The sequence below is a fragment of the Apus apus genome, chromosome 1 (assembly GCF_020740795.1).
Source record: "Apus apus isolate bApuApu2 chromosome 1, bApuApu2.pri.cur, whole genome shotgun sequence".
NCBI lineage: Eukaryota > Metazoa > Chordata > Aves > Apodiformes > Apodidae > Apus > Apus apus.
The window spans coordinates 63,504,171-63,522,579 of NC_067282.1; the positions used below are offsets into that span (position 1 = coordinate 63,504,171).

General features: G+C 34.3%; 1 protein-coding gene across 1 annotated transcript in view; it reads right to left on the minus strand.

Moving 5' to 3' along the window:
• Positions 1–785: 785 nt before the first annotated feature.
• Positions 786–18,409, minus strand: part of MRPS9 (mitochondrial ribosomal protein S9) — a 33,894-nt gene continuing 16,270 nt past the window's right edge. The window contains exons 5-11 of the mRNA XM_051643920.1: positions 16,958–17,037; positions 10,667–10,749; positions 7,990–8,065; positions 5,220–5,388; positions 3,348–3,456; positions 2,345–2,514; positions 786–983 (exon numbers count right to left, since the gene is read on the minus strand). Of these exons, the coding sequence (XP_051499880.1) occupies positions 892–983; positions 2,345–2,514; positions 3,348–3,456; positions 5,220–5,388; positions 7,990–8,065; positions 10,667–10,749; positions 16,958–17,037 (779 nt within the window). The 3' untranslated portion in view covers positions 786–891. The remainder of the gene's footprint in view (positions 984–2,344; positions 2,515–3,347; positions 3,457–5,219; positions 5,389–7,989; positions 8,066–10,666; positions 10,750–16,957; positions 17,038–18,409) is intronic.

Below are 18,409 nucleotides of genomic sequence, written 5' to 3' on the forward strand. Positions count from 1 at the left end.
GCTGTAAACCACTAATCTATTTTGGATGGCTACAATTATAGACAGGAGGTGGGCAGCACTGTCATCACCTCCTGCTTCTGATTTTAAAAGTTATGACTGTATTTGGCAAAGAGTCCAATGCTATCTTTGTGCATTAGCCATATTCAGAACATGCCTCCTTGATCAGGACCCCTGAGATTTAAGGGGTGGAGAAGAATACTCTAAAAGATTAACTTCAGCCTAATCCCTCCAGCTCTTTCTGCAGTTGGGGGAAGAACAGAAAATCTGACTCCTCCAGAGGGTGATTCAGAGCAACTAAATTTAGATACTTGCTCTGAATCACTCCCTACTTAACCTAGGGAGGCATCCTGGAGACAACAGATTCCACAGGCAAAGCTTATTCTCTGTAACTGTTCCTCTCTCAGCAGCCCCTCAAGTGTCAGTACTGTTCTTGCTAGTTTCTCAGATCAACCATATTTTAGGTGAGAAGCTGTCATTTACCTTCCCATACCTACGAGGCAAAAAGGGAGGCATGTCAAAGTTGTCCAAATACCTGTTTAGGAGCTGCCTAATTCCAGAATTTGGACAGTCAAGCCATTCAACAAAAAGACTGATTTTTAGAAGTTATAATCCAACAAGCACTTCCTAAATCATTATTGACTTCAGTGGAGCCAGGATACAGAGCTGGCACTCAAGCTACTATTGTAGATTTACCATTTTGGAAAATCACAGCACAATTTTCCACAATTTTAAATTAAAATTGAATAAAGTTGTTTGTTGCTTTTTAAACAGAGAAAACACAGCAGTTATAATGGAAAAAGTCTTTATTACTAAATATATTTTTACAATATTTTTAAATCTTAATTCAGGATGTTTTGACACGCTGGTAGCATTCTGTCATTCCTTAAATACTCAGCGCTTTTTCCAGGTGAATTTCCTTCTGGCTCCCTCTTGACCAGGCTTTTTTCGTTCCTTCACACGTGGGTCATATGTTAGTAGCCCAGCTACAAAACACAGAAAAGCACTGATCTGTTTAATCTTATTAGTTAATGTTACAGGTACATTATATGTGGAGGATTCAAGACAGCCAATAAGTTTGCATATGGATTGTAACATGTAGGATAAGGGTTCAGTACAAAACACACTGAAAGGAAATTCATCACATCTTCTAACACTAACTTTTCTTTAGTAACTGAACTTTCTTCACATTTTGCTTTACAAACCACTGAAAAAAATGTTGTATATCTTTGTTGCTTAAGCCTTTAGAGCAGTGTCTCCAAGCTTTTTTTGACTGTGCACTCTTGTCAGTAACATTTTTTTGAGCATGCACCTCCAATATATGTGTATTTATTAATTTCTGAAGATTAATATTTTCTTCCTGCACACCAACAGATCATTTTGTGCAACACTGAGGTGCACACATCCCACTTTGAAGACCATTGCTTTAAAGTACACTTTAAAGTACACCATTCCAAAGTATATTTCGCAATTCAGAATTATGCTGATCTCATTAGAGATACCCCACTCACTACAATGTCAGTTTAAAGAGAAGTAAGTTGCCAGTTTCCTAGCAAGTCATATATGTCAGTACTGAAAAACTTCTTCCAAAGATACTAACATGAAGACTGATTTACTTCCATGGATGAGAACAACAGAGTGAAAAAATCACAGCTGTTGTGCCAGTAATACACACAGGTATTGTCCCCACTACTCCAGGAAGAACAGTTAAAAACTCATTGTTCGTAATTATGTATCTGCTGAAACAGGATGGTATCTAAGCACTGGAAAGTATCAAATACTGCAGTTACCCAAGAAAGTTCTATCTTATCTGAGGTAACTTGTAAACTCTAAATAAAGCAAGAAAGGAAAGAGGCTCCTTCAGTTTGGCTAGTTGCATGTGATATGTTTATGCTCATTACTGTGACTTCAAAGCCAACTCTCTAGTGTTAAAGTTCAAGAATAAAACTTTTTTAAACATGAACAAGATGTGACTGAGTAAAAAAGAAAAAAAATAAACGTAGTGCCTTACAGCTCACTAACACCTGACCCAGATTTATTTGCTAGGAAATATACATTCATGTTTTGTGATTCTATGTTGAGGTAATATAAGCTGGTTAATAGACCTAACAGAGGTCATAAACAGATGGGAAAATGCTCAAGAAGTCATCCAAAATGTACACAATGGATGCTAGGAAACACGTGAAAACAAATTACAAATAAATGTACATCTCTTTCACACAATATGCAAGGTTTCACTGGGATTATTTACTCAAATATGCATTATCTGATTCTTAATGAACCTTGTATTAATTCCGTTAATTACCAGAAACACATTAAGAAATGTTTAAATAATTTCAATTCCTACCTTGCCTCATGAATTCTACCTCCTTTTCTGTCACAAAACTCCTTAAGGCTTTTGCACAGGCTAAACGTATTGCTCCAGCCTGTGCGGATCTTCCTCCACCAGAGACTGTGCAAACCATATCATGTTTTCCAACTCTGCCAAGAAACTGGAAAGGGAACAACAACTGTTCTCTAAAATAAAAATAAAAAAAAACAACAATAAAATTAAGTATATACTTGTAAGTAAAGTTACATGGTATGTACTTTTTTTTATCATAGTATATACAAAAACATATTCAACTTTCAGGCAGAGAACCAGAAAGGCATTCTTGTCTCTAAATTCCTACTGATATCAATAAAATAAATGGGAAATGAGGAACACAGAAAAAGCCAGGGATAGGTATTTTAAGTTCAGTTTTACAATTACTTTTGTTTCACTATTTATACATGGCCATGGAAGTTCATGAGCTTTGGATATTCACACTGAGCAACCTCTCACTCTGTTCTTAAGCTCAGAAGCCACAACAGAAAACTGAAATCACATAAGGAATAAAAATCTTATGTCAGCCTTACAAGAAGCTTTCTCTATATAAGACTATGGAGAACCTCCAAAATCTGAAGCTTTATGTAGTTTCTCAGGTTCTATATATTACTGAATGCCAGAGTAATTACACATGCATACAACTTGTAAACCTCTCAGGAAACTCTTAAAAACACTCTTTATTATTTAAAATAAACTGCAGGCCATTTCTAAGTGGACCAAAATTTGAACTATCCAAATAGTCTGTGCTCTTGGTTTATGAAATCCCTTCAGAAAGGGAGAGACAAGAAAGACAGCAAGGCTGACCTATCAGTTCTTGTACAACTAGAAGGAAAAGCAAGACCAGTTTTCATAAAACAGATAGCTATACAGAATCAAGAACATAGCATCAACTCTGTGGAACACAGCACCAAAATATAATTGTATGGCATGACTAGGAATAATTTAAGTACTGTAAGAATACAGCACTTCATAGTGCTCTTACCTGTCCTGCAGCACTGGGAAGTAATGTAAAACATCTATTCCATTCACTGTAATTTTTCCAGACCCATTGTCATAAACTTCAGCTGTAGCTCTTGCAGTTTTCCTTCTACCTTAAAGGAAATAAAACCAGCCTGTTGTGAGGCTTTAATATTCTAAAGAACTTCAAAGTGCCCGAGAAGTTAAGCAAATCTCACCACCTTCATACAGTACCAGCTGTTTCTTCTTGGAGGGTGAGGCAACAAAGAAAAAATTAAGAGAAGAAAATAAATATCAAACAATGAACAGCTAGGTTTCAATATATTTTAATCCACATCTACTAAGGGGCAAGGGGGAAAGTGTGTGTTGGAAGGAGGCAGAAGTATTACTCCCATAACTTCAGTAGATGAAGCCATTTCCTTGACCTAGTGATGTCACAGTATATGAAAATAAAGTTTGTTGAACACCTATGTTTACCATAAATTAAATTTATAACAACATTAAAATATTCTATAAAATCATACAAAGGTATGGAAGTTTAAGAATATTCACACTGAAAAGGTTAGCAAAGTAATTATACCAGTATAAGCAATGTCTATACACAATTTAGCACAGTCTCTTCAGAAATTACTACTTAAAGTTATTTCTAGGTGCTTTAGTTACAAGTTAAAACCTGACACTCTGTGCTAAAGCCTAAGACCAATTTTCTGTAGCACAAAGCAAGTAATCATTCTGATAAAGGAATCGCGAAACAAAGCAGACATTTTTCTTAATTTAGGGGTGTGATGGGACAAATAAAACTGTTCTTTACTTACAACATCTGAGGGCTTTTCTTAAATAAAATGCATTGCATGCCTATCAAACTTCAATAACTGCTGTTCTGAAGACACTATTGAAAACAAGTGTGGGTTAAATCCCAGCTGACATCTTCGCGTTGCCATGTCATCTTGAAGCCAACGCAGCTAGAACAGAGCTCTCGAGCAATTCTGCCCCCCAAATTCTGTGACCATTCTTATAATCACCTGCTGCTTAAGAACATGTCATCTCTGATCAAGATTCCTCTTAAATGTACAGCATAAACATTAAGTGCATGCATGTGCATACATTTTGTCCAGAAAGTTGGACCTTCCTATCCCTGTTGTTGACACCTTATTTTTTCCAGGCACTTCCTCATATAATATTGTTCTTCCACTATGTATCACCCCACTGAAACTGTTAGCAGCCCATGTTTAGAAGATACAGAGACCTCCATGGCTTTTTCTCTAACAACCCCTTTCTCTCAGTGCCAATGACCAATTCCTGTCTCTGTCCCATAAAGCTATCTGTGGTTTGTCAACTTGACTGCAAAATTTAGGAATTCCTTCTTTGCATTTTCCTACTCTGTTTGTAAATATCCAAATGCCTTGCTATTTATTTCTTGCATCTTCAAAATTCTCCTTCCTGGACTGCATACAAAAGTCATAATAAAGGCTGATCAGTGGTCTAAGCATGCCAATTTACACTAAGCAACAACACTATTACATCCATGCAATTCTCCACGTGTGTTTGTGCTCCCCTGGTCCCCTGTCCTTTATGTTCAACAGTCAACTCCTGCCACCAATGAAAGTCCTTTTGTATCCTACGACAAGAAGAGACAGAGATACTACTGTACAGAAATACAGATAAAAACTAACAGTTGATTCAGTTGACAGCCTCTGTGCTAAAAACTTCCCACTTTTTTACCAGGTCATGTCATAATTTAGTACGTCAAAACATAATTAACAAATATACATGCAGTATATACATAAGCATATAAAATGAAGTAGTGAGACATTCTGCAGTGTTGAACATACTATAAAGAAAGTAGTGTGAAGAGGAAAAAAGTCTGGATTGCTACCAACCAACTTGAAATTATTACCTTCACCAGTGCTGAAGGCCACTCCTTTCTCATCATACTTCAAGGGCTCAATAACTACCTTTTGTAACTGCACAGGAACTTCTTTGGAAAACTTTTTTATGTACTCCTCCTCGATTTCACCACATGGCAACATCATCAACTTTTGTAAGAGTTGAATAAATCTTGAATACTGTAGACAACAAGACTTCATTAAAGGATGCAAGTGTAATTGCATTTGCCAAAACTTTCTATTTTTGTATAATTGATCCTTCATACTTCACTTTTATTGATGATTTCTGACAAGATGACACTTTTGCACCTACATGCTGATTTAAGAACAGCATGAAGATGCATCATTTTCTGTGTGACTAAAGAAACCTAGTTCTTTCTTCAGGCAACAATGAAACTTTAATTCAAATCATAACCTACCCCTTTGTAATACAAGATTATTGTACTAGAATGAAGTTGATCTCTTCATCTCATTTTTGAAAAGAAAACATTGGGAAGAAGTAATCTTCATTCTTTATTATTGTTTTATTAAAATGGCAAAAGAAAAATATTTTCACCTCATCTTCAGTAAGTCAGCATGTTCAATGACTGACTTGGAAATAATTTTATTTCACTAAATTGAACCTTTAAAATTATTTTATTTCATAATATATACAGGAAATAACTATCCCTCTTTGGCTGTTCAAGCTGAGTTACTTTAATGTTTATGATTTCTTTTAAAACCGAACAATCAAGCTATTTAAAAATTCAAGAGATACTTGACTTAAAGGGCAAACTCTTGAAATAAATTATCCTTTGCTACTGTGTGGTTCTCCTTCCCCCTTATACCCCTCCTTCAAACTTCTTCAACATGTGATTAAAGAGTAAAAACCACTGTGTTAACCCATCTGCATTAAAAGCTGGGATGTCCTGTTATGAACTTTTACTGGCAGGAGCACTATACAGCTGGTCACAGGATATCAAGGGATGTTATTATTTAAAATGACTTTTTCATATAAATACCATAACCTTATTTTTAAAGTTTTCTTTATTTACAAGCTGTTATTGAAAGTATTTCTTCTTCTCTCTGTTACCAGAATCTTCTGCACAAAATTAATACTTCTCTTGTAACCTAGCAATAGCCCCTAGAATTCTGACATCCCTTAGAAAGCTACTTCTGTATAACAATATGACACAGCCTTTGAAGGGCAGAAATATAAAAATATAAAATTTAAAAATTATAGAGGCTACAGATGAAGAAAGCTTTCAATGGTTTTCATTTGCACAGCGCAAAGGAAAAAAAATAAAAACAGCTCTGATTTTGTTTAATAATGCAAACACCACAGAAAATTTTGTTGCAATGGCAAAATACATGAATTAGAGCTGGTAGGACTGGTAGCCCATACTGAGACATTCCAAATACATTTAAACAATGTTTCTACAGGCTGAGGCTTTGTGGGTTTACATGCAAGAGACCAGTATGCAAAAGTGTACGGGGGTTGTTTGCTTGGTTTTTAGTTTACTGCAGTCTACTTCAACAGATCTAGAACGCACAAAAATCAGACACTGAAGAGCACCAAACTGTTTGGCTGTACAATTAGATCAGTTCCTGGTACTCTGAGCAGAAAAAGAGCTGTTCCAAACACAGGAGCTACTGAAAACACCAAGGTCACAATTACTTGTCTGTGAGCAAGACAGAGGAAGACTGGACAATCTGCAACAGTGATTTCTAACTTGCGATTAAGCACCACAATCTGCTTGAGACCTATCCACATTGCCCATAGACAAGAAAGCCATCACATATCACTGTTCTGGATGACAAGTGAGCAAAGAGCTATGCTGTTTTTGCAATGATGCTGTCCATAGGACAGAAGAGATTGAAGAACAGCATTTCTAGGTTAGAAAATACTTGGAATGCTCAGACAAACAGTGTTATATTCGTTATTACTATCATATTCAAGCTTAAATATCCAAAATAAAACTGAAGCTGGCCACATAGACTGAGCCTGCTATTACAAAACTAATGCTACTTAGGGGACTGTAGGAAAACGGTAACTATCAGGATGAATGGACTTAATCCCAGAGATATATGTAAAGAAGGACCCCAAATCTAGACAGTATCACAGTTCACAGATACTGGGGAAACTGAAAATCCCTCCTCTCTCCCACCATATTCATACCAAGGAGAATATAAGAGATCTCTATCAGACCACAGATCTATGTAGCTTCATATCCTGTTTCTGATATTTGATTCTGTAGCCAGTCACCAAGAGAAAGGACTCCTTATTTCTGATCAGCTTTCTCTGTGATTTTTCTGTCATTATTATGTCCTTAAGATTGAACAATCAGAAACTCTGTGCAGGTTTACCGTCACATATATCCATTGTCTTTCCCATCTTAAATATTTGTCACTTCTCTACAGCAAGCAACAGAGGTTCTAGCCCTGTCCCTTATTTACTTTTAACTACAATGTTTCTATCATAAAGTATTACTGTATTCCATCCCTGACTACATAATTAGATGATAAGGAACAAGTGTTCTAGGCCTCACAACTTTACCAGAAGAAAAAGTAAACTATGTTAGTAACAATGGAAAGCCCTTAATAGAAGAAGCAACTCAGGACACTTTTCAAGACAACATGGATGTGATAGTGCTGTGAGCATATATTTACTTTATAAGAAGGTAGAAAATTCTTTTGAAGAGCACCTGTTTCTATGTAGTACCTTTCTGGTATCCAAAAATGCACTCAAAGCCTATTTTTAAGACACAAACCTCCTTAAGATTAGGAAGATTAATTACTTACATCATCATCTGACAGTTTTTCTAACAACATTTCTTCCAATTCAATCTTAGTCAGCCATCTGCTACCAGCCAGGTTTCTGTTTAAAATATCACATATATTCTTCCTTTAATTAACCATGCAATTACAGTTACATCACAAAGGACCATACATACAGTCAATCTTTGTTCAGAAATACATTTTCCATTATAAATGAATACAGATCACACTCCTATAGTAAACATGAAGAGGTCTACATTGATTTTAAAATACCTATCTTTTGAAAGGGACAGTAATTTAACAAATGGAATTAACCACAAGAAAATTGAGTATCAGATACATATTATCTATATTATTGAAGTCCCAGATTGAGCTAGAGTAATATTGTAATAGTAAGGGATCTTCCCCACAACTTAGGGCTCAGTTTTAAAAGTCTGCTCCTAGTCTGGCTTACAAGCAGCAAAGAACAAAATAAAAGGCAGAACATCAAAACCAAATTCTGAACTAACACGATTTTGTCTCCAGTCTTTACTTTTCTGATCAATACAAAAAACCCCAGTAGCAGTAAGTATAGTCAAGGTACTAATGCAGCAATGACACACTGCATTTCATCTGCTGTGTAATCTTGACCTGCTCAGCACACAAACTGCACTGCTGATCGCAAAAGCAGAAATATATGTAATATGAAGTGACCAACAAACCAGAATGTCATCATAAATACACATGCCAACATTATCAGGTAAATTTAAGGCAAAGGTGTAACTAGTTTCTTGCCTCTTTGGGTTTTTTTAGAAACCATCTCATTAATGTTTTCAGCAGCATTAAGGAAGCTATAATTCAGAAAAGCATTCCTTCTGAAGGTGGTTTTAAGTAGTAGTACTTCTTAAGTAAGTATTTTAATGCTTTTCTGAGTCAGGGTGTGCGAAACACCTATTTAATAACAATGCTAGTTTTAACAGTAATTTTAAAAAGTTTTCAGTTCTGACAGGCAAAAGTATATACTTATATTTACATATTGCTACTCCCAGTGAAGTAAATGAAATTTTTTACATGTGAATAGCCACAAACTTGTAGTAGTTCAAGATCAGGTGCTAACTCTCCAGTTAATATTACACAATACATCCACAATAGACTATTTTCTGGAAAAAAATGAAACAGCCCTTCTGACCTATCCTCTGCCTTTACTTTAGAGACAAATTACCCAGGCTAATTGCAGAGGAAGTACCACATCCAGTGTGGAAAGTAAGTATCAAAAACCCTTTAAATTCTCTGAACTTTTACAAACCTAACAGGGATAAAAAACCCAAACCTTTCAACTCTGACTAGCTTTAGGTCATTTTTCACATCAGTAAATCCACTGGCTGAACTCTGTAAGGAGTCAGGTTATTTTTCAGCAGCCTACACCAAGAAACTAAATTAATTTGTTCTCTTGTCTGCTCAGAAGCTAACGTGAATTTATGATAAAAGATTCTGTAAGTCATAAGACACCATTTATTATCATGAAGAAACATGAACTGTTATTTAAGAAACTGAAATAATCTCAGCAAATTAATCCTTTCTCTTCCTAACATAAATAACAAATGGCTGTAATTAACAAATGACAAACCAACATGATGTGCAACTGGAATAGAACATAAATCTGGCTAGAAAATAAACAGCAAGAACAAAGATAAAAAAAAACTTGGACAATGAAAAGTAAATATACAAAGAAGTAGTAAATGCCAAAAATCAAAACTTTCTAGCTGTATCAATTTCTTCTACAGACTTGCTTAATTTAATATTCTAATATACCATAATATCCTTGCAAAAAAACCCTAAAAACAGAAAAGCAAGAATACAGCCTAAGAGAAGCAAACAGTTCTAAAGTCTATACCCATTTCAAAGACACTCCTGACTGATGCACTAACAAACTAACAACTGCAGCATCTCCCATAGCTTCTTCTGGTTGACATGCAGCTTTTCTGTCCAGTGCCTAACTAGCTGAAGAGCTTGCTGTGCAGAGCAAAGAAGTTAAAGAGGAAAAAGAAGGGAAACGAAATTAAATCACTAATAATGGTGATATTTAAACAAATCCAACTGAATGAACTTTCCTAAAATTACTATAGTATTTGATGATTTAGCTGTTCAAAGTAATCAGAAGAAAAATAGCGAAATAAAGTATTTTCATACTCTTAAAAGTTAAACATAGGTAAGTAAAAATATTCAAGAACCATGATTAATGAAAGACTATTAGAGGACTCAGCTTTAGGCCTTAGGATTTTTCAAACATAAACAACTTGTTTGCTGTTTTTAAATGTCTTGCTTTATTTTAAAGGCTTTTTCAAAAACCTTTATTGTAGACATCATTAGAAAATGTTATATATATAAACACAGAATCCTAGATATTCTCTACTTATTTTCAAATCACACTTCAGAATTTTTATATGGAAGAAAATATTGAAAAGAGCAGGGAGAGATTGACAAGAAATAGAGGGACTTTATCTACTTTAGCAGTGAGTATTCCACACATATATACTACAGATAAAACTTTTCGACCTGAAATGACCACACAAGTATTAGACAAGGATAGGGAAAAAAAATCTGAAAATGTGTTTGTGGAATAAAAAGTGGGTAGGGTGGGGAACTACCAGAATTGCCAAAACCACATACTGAAGCATTGAAAGAAAACTAGTATCACTAGCCATTCTAATCACAAGCTTACCTTTTCTCCTTCTGAGGAGGAAGGTCTTGAGCTGTCAGTTGGTCTTGGTATTTCTGAACATTTAGCAATTTTCCATATGTTTCCTAAAACATATATATGGAAAAAGTTTTTTTTTTCCAGTTAATATCTAAATATAGTTATATAAAACACATGCTTATATGTATTTGCTCTCCAAACACTTAAAGTTCAGAAGAAGTCAGAAAACAAGCAGAGCTCTAACAATTAAAAAAAATTAAATAGCAAGTTAAATCTAAACCAACACACACTTAGACAGCATATATAGTATTTTCATATGTAGTTCAAATGAATTATATTTAAATTCTGCTATTTTTATTCAACAGCATTTGTTGCATTCTCACATATGCTTGTAAAAAAAATTCTGAACTGTATGCATTTGTATAATGGATGTAACTCCAAAACATACTACAGAATAATTTCACCACTGCATCCGCGTTAGACAAAGTTTAAGATTGTAAATAACTTCATTTAGTTCAATTTTTGTAATTTCAGAGAGTGTCAGCTTTATTAGTGGTCTGTATCAGTCAGAACTGCCTCTTACCCAGGCATGTCCACAGAGACACACTTAAAGACATACTTTTACCAGAATCAGAATTTCTGTTATTTCAAATGTAAGATACACTGACTTGAATTTTCAGTATTTTTTTAAACAGTTTTCTCAAAATTCTTAGCTATGCTATTATTTTCAAGCAATGCTGTGACAATGATTTACCACTTCAGAAACACACAATGAAAAACATTCCAAAAAGTCACACTGAAAATATTACAAAATAAGCAGCTTTTAATAAAGTATTTTCAGTTTTTTTAGTTCAGAAAATTTCAGACTATTTGGTTCTAAAATGTAACATCTAATACTGTGGATTGCAAGTGTGATTCAGATCACAAGATAAATAGGAGTATTTGGAGAAATAATTATAAATAATATTGAAACAAAATTATTGCAATACAATAAAGTACTTCTGTGCCATATAATTTGTTTTATTAAGAAGTGAAAATGGAAAGTTTAGAATCACTTTCAAATTCCTTATTAATATAAAAGTGTTACAAAATACTAGAGAGAAGCTACAGTTTAAGAATTAGTGGGTACAAGGAATAACGGTTGGTTGTGTTTTTTTTTTCTTCGTATTACTTTCAAAAACCAGTAAAAGAAGAAAGGTGAGACAGGTCTGTACTGTAAAAAATAAACGTATGAAATACTAGTTCTTAACATAATACTGGAATTTGCAACAGGAGACAATGAAATTTCTTCAACAGCTTACTTAAAAAAGCAAACAAAAAACCTTGCTTAGTTATAAACACCTACTGCTTAAGCTGATTTATTCAGTAACAGAAAAATAAATCCTAACATATTCTAAAAATATTTGTACTTAAAGTGTACGAGCTAAGAACAGATTGTTATCTGAGCTGCACTCAAAGGATTTAAATAGGGACAATTCACTAAAGTCTTTGATGCAGGTCATTGAGGACTTTTTATTAAGAGCACAGTAGAACAAAAGTATTTTTTAAATAACTCCACAATATAAACTCCTGAAGCACCAAACTGACCACTTCTCTTGAAGACAGCCTAAGAACTCACATATTATCATAGTATACCTTTCAGAATTCTTTTATCTTTTGTAAGAGATAACTGTATTAGATAGGAACAAAGAAATTTTTTCAACTTAAAAATAGTATATTTATCTTCAGAAACAGGAAGCATCATATAAAAGATCACAACAAATCATATTCCAAAATATTTCCAAACCTCACAAATACATCTGTAGATCTCTAAAATAACAAAACATGGTAGTGCTACTTTGGGCCAGATTCAAGTCACATCACTCTAATAATCTTAACAGCTCCATTCAGAGCTGACTATTAAGCGGCAAAATGTATTGACTGTACATTAAAAGCACAGATATGGTTTGGGTTAAGAGCATGAGATGTTCCCACCACCAAGCAATTTTTAAGGATCTGTAGTTAGACATGAAAAAGACTCAATATGGAAGATTCTGCTCCAGATTGTTGAGGGAGGAAAGAGAAGCGGAAGGAGGGCTGTGCCTGCCCCTCAGAGATCTGGGGAGAACTCAGCTGGAACAGGCTTAGAGACTCCTGTGAGCTCCATGAGTTTCTGCATTTGAAAGAAGTCAAATCATGCATAAAGAAGATATTTTGGTGTAAGATGATCAGAAGAGGTACTGGCTTATTAGGTCATATAAATGTACAAAGAGGTTTTCACTTTACTGCTAGCCTCTTGGTTTACTTTTTGTCTTCATAAGGCACAGTGTCACCTTCCTACCTGGCAAAAACAAATACCCATCACCTTCACTACATTCCGGCACATACATGTATCTATTAGAATGTTCAGCAAAAAATACATGAACCAGGAGCCAAACAAAAACACAACTGTAGCACAGTTCTTGAAAAAGAACGAGGGAACCACAGCTGTTATCTTACAAAAGACTGGCTGTAGTCAGAATTGCTTCTAAACAGCAGCTGAAGCATTTTCAGGTATCATGACACAAGTTAAAGGTAGACTTCAGGATTTTGTCATCATACTCAGAAACTACTGACGTACACAGGAAAATAAAATGAAGTGTGGGTTGCCACCCACTAGCTTCTAGCCTCAGAAATTCATTATTACAACTTCAAAGAAAGCTTTAAAGCAGCTGGAACAGTAAGTTTTTCCTGAAGACTTTCCCTATGTATTACCAAAGAACATCAACACTGCAGCCTGTGTAAGCTTCAAGAATGTGCACTTCTGGGAACTAAAATTACCTCTCTAAACAATTCTGGTGAAATTACAGTAGTCATGTCCATTAATACAAAGAATCCTCACACAGCAGATTATATTAAAATGTAGTATTTTAAAATACTTCTAAGTGTTAGAGAACAGCTAGATACAATTTCCTGCGTATTTCTGGCAATTGATGTGGACTTGCATCTCTAATGAAATAAAAATTTGGTTTTAGGTGTTAAAAAAAAGCATATTTATTTAATCTCTATATAAGGATGAAATCAACACACAAAAAGAACCACTTGTGTGTAGTAAAGTATGTGGATGAGCCTTTGCAAAATCAGGAATCACATGTAATGCCCAATAATTTGTCTGACAAATTTCATTTCCCAAAGGCTAAAGAAAGCTTCTGAAGACACAGTTGCTTTTTCAAAACTGGCAGGTGAAGATTTTACTAATCACTTCAGGATTCAATAGTCCAATTCATGAATGTACACATCTGTGTGCATTGTAAACTCAGCTATTACACAGTCAAAATAGCTGATTTTACAAGATGGGCTATGTACAGAAACGCTTCCATTCCTAATAGATCAAATTTCAGAACTCTACAAGGATGCTCCTTTTTAAAATAAAACATAAACCTCTTATTTTACCCTGCATAATACTTTTAGAGAAGAAATTAGCAAATAGAACTCTAGAAGAAGATATTTTTATAGAAAAAGTCTTAATTTTAATATTTTGGTTAAAAAATGCTGTAGCACCTACATAATTTTACATCACAGTTTGCATTTTTCTTTGCTTCTTATGTGTTTTTGACTTCAGCATATATTTGGGGTTTTTTTAGGATTTGTTATTAAGAGTTAAAATGCTCTATTGTTAAAACATTTACCTCTAGTATTTCTAATTAAGTACAAGAAGCACAATTACACAAAAAAAGAACTGTATGAAGATACTATTTCCTCCTACTCTGCACATTACAAAAATATAGCAGTACTCTATAAAACTTTTAAGTTGAATTATGATCAAATATACTATCAAATATTTGTGAAATGGTGTTTCTTGCAATAAACATTCTTTTGTGTATCAGAAGAAAAAAAGTCGTTTTCCCTACAGCTAAACTTTATTCAACAGGCAGAACAAAGACAACAATGGAGCGTAAAGCAAAAATCCCTTATGAAAGGTCACTTAAACAATAACATCACATACATATTGGCAGTTACAATACATGCAAATATACTTAGTCTGTTTTTACTAAGTAGATAATATTATTTATTAGCATTAACTAAACAAATAATGCTGCGACCAGTTATATTACTAGCAATTAATAAAATTAAAGTTCCATATAAGTCTATGTCGTAATTAGTGGTGTACAAGTTTAAGCTAAATAATATGCTTATCCTATTTATTAGACTTAATGGAGCAATTCAAAGGACATCCTCAAATGGGATTGATTACTTACACTAGACTGTATTAACATACAACCCTTTTTTTTTCCCCTAGCTGAATTAATTAGCTTTGAGATTTAAAAATACATTTTCTTAAATACACACTTAGTCTAGTAAGAGGTTAAAACAATGTCGGGAATTTCATGCAGATTTCAGCTTTCTTTTGGCTGACTAAAAAAACCCCTGTTAAACCTCACTTAAAGGGTTTAGGTTTATAGAAGCCTATTTCATGAAAATATTTAGAAACAGTGAAAGAACACTGAAGCATCCTATACTAATGAAAAACACATTTGCCAAACTGATTTGTTTGAAGGTGGTTGCTACACTGTTAGTAACAAGATGCACACTGTTCTTTTAGAGATTTCCAAGACAAGCTTGCATACTTTTTCTAACTGCTAGGAAGGGCTAAAAATAAACTTGTGCTCCTTGTAAAATTTGTAATTTCTTCATTATGATGGAATGCAACAAAACATCTTGCCCTTGGGTTGCTCTGTTTCAGCCAAAACAAATGCAAATGGCTTGTCAGATGACAGCTGTTTGATAAGGCTCCTCTACAAGACCTGCATGCTTTACTTTTTTCCGTGAAACTTGGGATGAAAGGCAGAAGGCAGGAAGAGAATTAATGTAGCATACAGTCTAAAGGCAATGCTACAACCGTGATTAAGTAGAAAAGTTAAAAGGCACAGATTTTCCACAGCCTCGCTGCGTGCAACCCATCCGTGTAACAAGTTGACAGGCCTAGCGCGTCAGCTCCATCATCCTCTCCGACAGCTAAAACGGAGCATTGCATCCCTTTTCAGAGAAAATTTGCGTCTGCACCATGAAGCGTTGTACATTATTTCTTAGCACTGCAGGGGGCTCAAGTCCATATGGAACCTTCACAAATATTACCACAGATCAAACCAGCGGCGTTTCGAGGCAGATTTGACATACCTATTTAAATGAACAGCAGGGGTCCTCGGGCTGCCTCAGGCTGTGCAGGAGAAAACCTCTGTGGAAAGCCTGTGATGCAGCTCCATTACTCAGCAAAGACACACTCTACATTTATCATTCATTTCATTTCTGCCAGGGCAAGAAGCTCATTTGCCCAAGGTCAACAACAAAAAAAAAGAGCAGGGGTGGTTTTTATTCTCCCAAAGAAACAAATGTACCTGACAAGTGGGGATTTTGTCCTTTAGGTACACTGAACGCAAATAAATATCAGATAATTCTAACAGAAACACTACACTCAGTGAAGCTGTGCACCCAGTTTGATAACCTTATTATTTATTTATTTTTTACAACAGACTAACCACAGAACTAACTTTTTAAGACTATCTAATGAGGAAATAGTCTGACATTACTGCCTAATTAGATATTTCTGCATACATTATTAATGCTTTTGTTTTCTCTAAATACAAGTAAGGAACCTGCACATCTTTCTGTAAACTCTTCTAAAGAGGTAGATAATGCTTGCACCATCGATGATCATATATATGAAGTGCCTGTTCATAAGCCATGTTAAGACTCAGGGTCTAGTGATGTTCTACTAGATACAGCCTTTTTCATGGTAAACAGATGCATGTCCTTTACTCCTGGAACCATACTTATAAGAAAAAGCCTTAAGTTCGCAAATAGAACAGTCTTAGAAAAATCAATTAAGCAGTTTAAATGCAAATTTTCTTCACACTAAATGTCAGCATAAATAACATTTCCTATAGCTCTGCCCCTGAAGGGAAAAAAGCTCCTGATTTTTTAATTCTACAATGAATTTTCCTAAAACTAGCCATTTTTGTTGTACATACATTCTCCACCACTAACCCTATGCTATTAACCAGATACAGCCTACAAGTGTTCAGATTATTCAAAACCAGACCATAGCCAAAATTGTAATATAAAGCAAAAATTAAAGTAAAAAGTATTACGTAGTTTCTTCCTTTAAATGCGAGACTAAAATGCCTCTAATAATGGATATTTTGACATAAAAATATACAATGCATTTAGCTTCACTGGTGATATTATGGCCTACTGTGAAAACATGAGTAAACTCAGGAGCTCCTGATACGCATCTCTAGATTAACAAGTACTTGACTGGGAGGTAAAATTATTTATTATAGATTATAACATACTTACATGCATTAATGAATAATATGACTGCTTGCCAGTATAAAAAAGAAAGTGAAACGGTCGACCATCTTCTCCCCACTGGATTTCTAATGAGAAGGAAGATTAGACAAGAAAACAATATACACTCACTAAAAACATACTTGTATTTAACTGCAGTTATAAACCTCTTTAACAATACTGATTACCTTTTAAATATCAGAGAACAAAGACATTTTACAGGTATCCAACTTGTCTGGGAATCTAATGATTTAGACTACCTTGTTAAAAACCAAACTCCATCGGCAATTATAATCAAAAGTTCAATATTTCTAAATATCATTTAACACAAGGGAATCCCTCATTAATATCTTCAATAATCTTTTAAAGACTGGATAGTTGGTATTATAGATAAAAGTATCCATTTTAGAATAGGAAGAAGTACAAATTAAGAGACTACCAACGTCTACATAATGATTGCAAAAGATGAAAGATTAACAGCTCCCAAAAACAGTGCTTTAAACCCAGAGCAAATTTTCTGTTAGCATATTATGTCTATACTAAATTAAGTATTCATATAATTGTCTTTCGCAGGTAACACAACTGTATTCAGAATTTGTGTGATTTCAGGACTTGTTCACATTAGTGTATTTGGGACATTTAAATATAAAGACATAAACTACAGTTTATATTATTATTTCAGCACAAAAAACACGTTCCATATTATTCAGCACACCTAGTTTATTTTTTTTTTCTTTAAAAACTGTTATTTATGGACAAATAAATTTCAACTTCAGAAAATAAATCAACTTAAACATAATACAACAAATTTTTTTTCTAAAGTGACAAATATAAAACCCGAGAGCTTTTTACAAATTGAACTGCAGAGAAACTCTCAAACATTTTATGCAGTGTAGTTCAAATGAAGCTGTCTATGAGCTATAAACAAAGATGAGAGTCCAAGAACTGCCTGATAAGCATATGTATTGCAATAGGATATTATGACATAATATGGCAGAAGTTGAATTGAAAGATGAAAAACGTACTAGAACTGAAGGAATACAGGGGGCTTCTACCCACATATACCACTAGTGGGGTGTGTGAATTTCTACATATGCAGCTGTGAAAGCGTATTTTGTTGAAACTGCTGTCCAGGGAATGTTCTGAAGTATAAATTTATATTACTGTACTTTGAAGTTATCAAAGATGTAGTGAACAGACTAGACTAAGCTGCCTTAAAAGTGATCCTTATTTAAAGTTGTCATTTTTAGATGTAAAGACAAAGATAAACATTTATACTCCTTAGTTCTTACACTCCGTAGGACACAGCTACCATTCAAAAAAATTCTTTAGTCCTGAAAGCACTTAGAACAGTAGCTTAGTTCTGTCATGAAAACAGTCCTTGGATTTTAAAACTGCCTAATGATGAACTCTCTCTTACCCTTTTACTTTCTACTTTTTTACTTCACAGTATTATTAAGC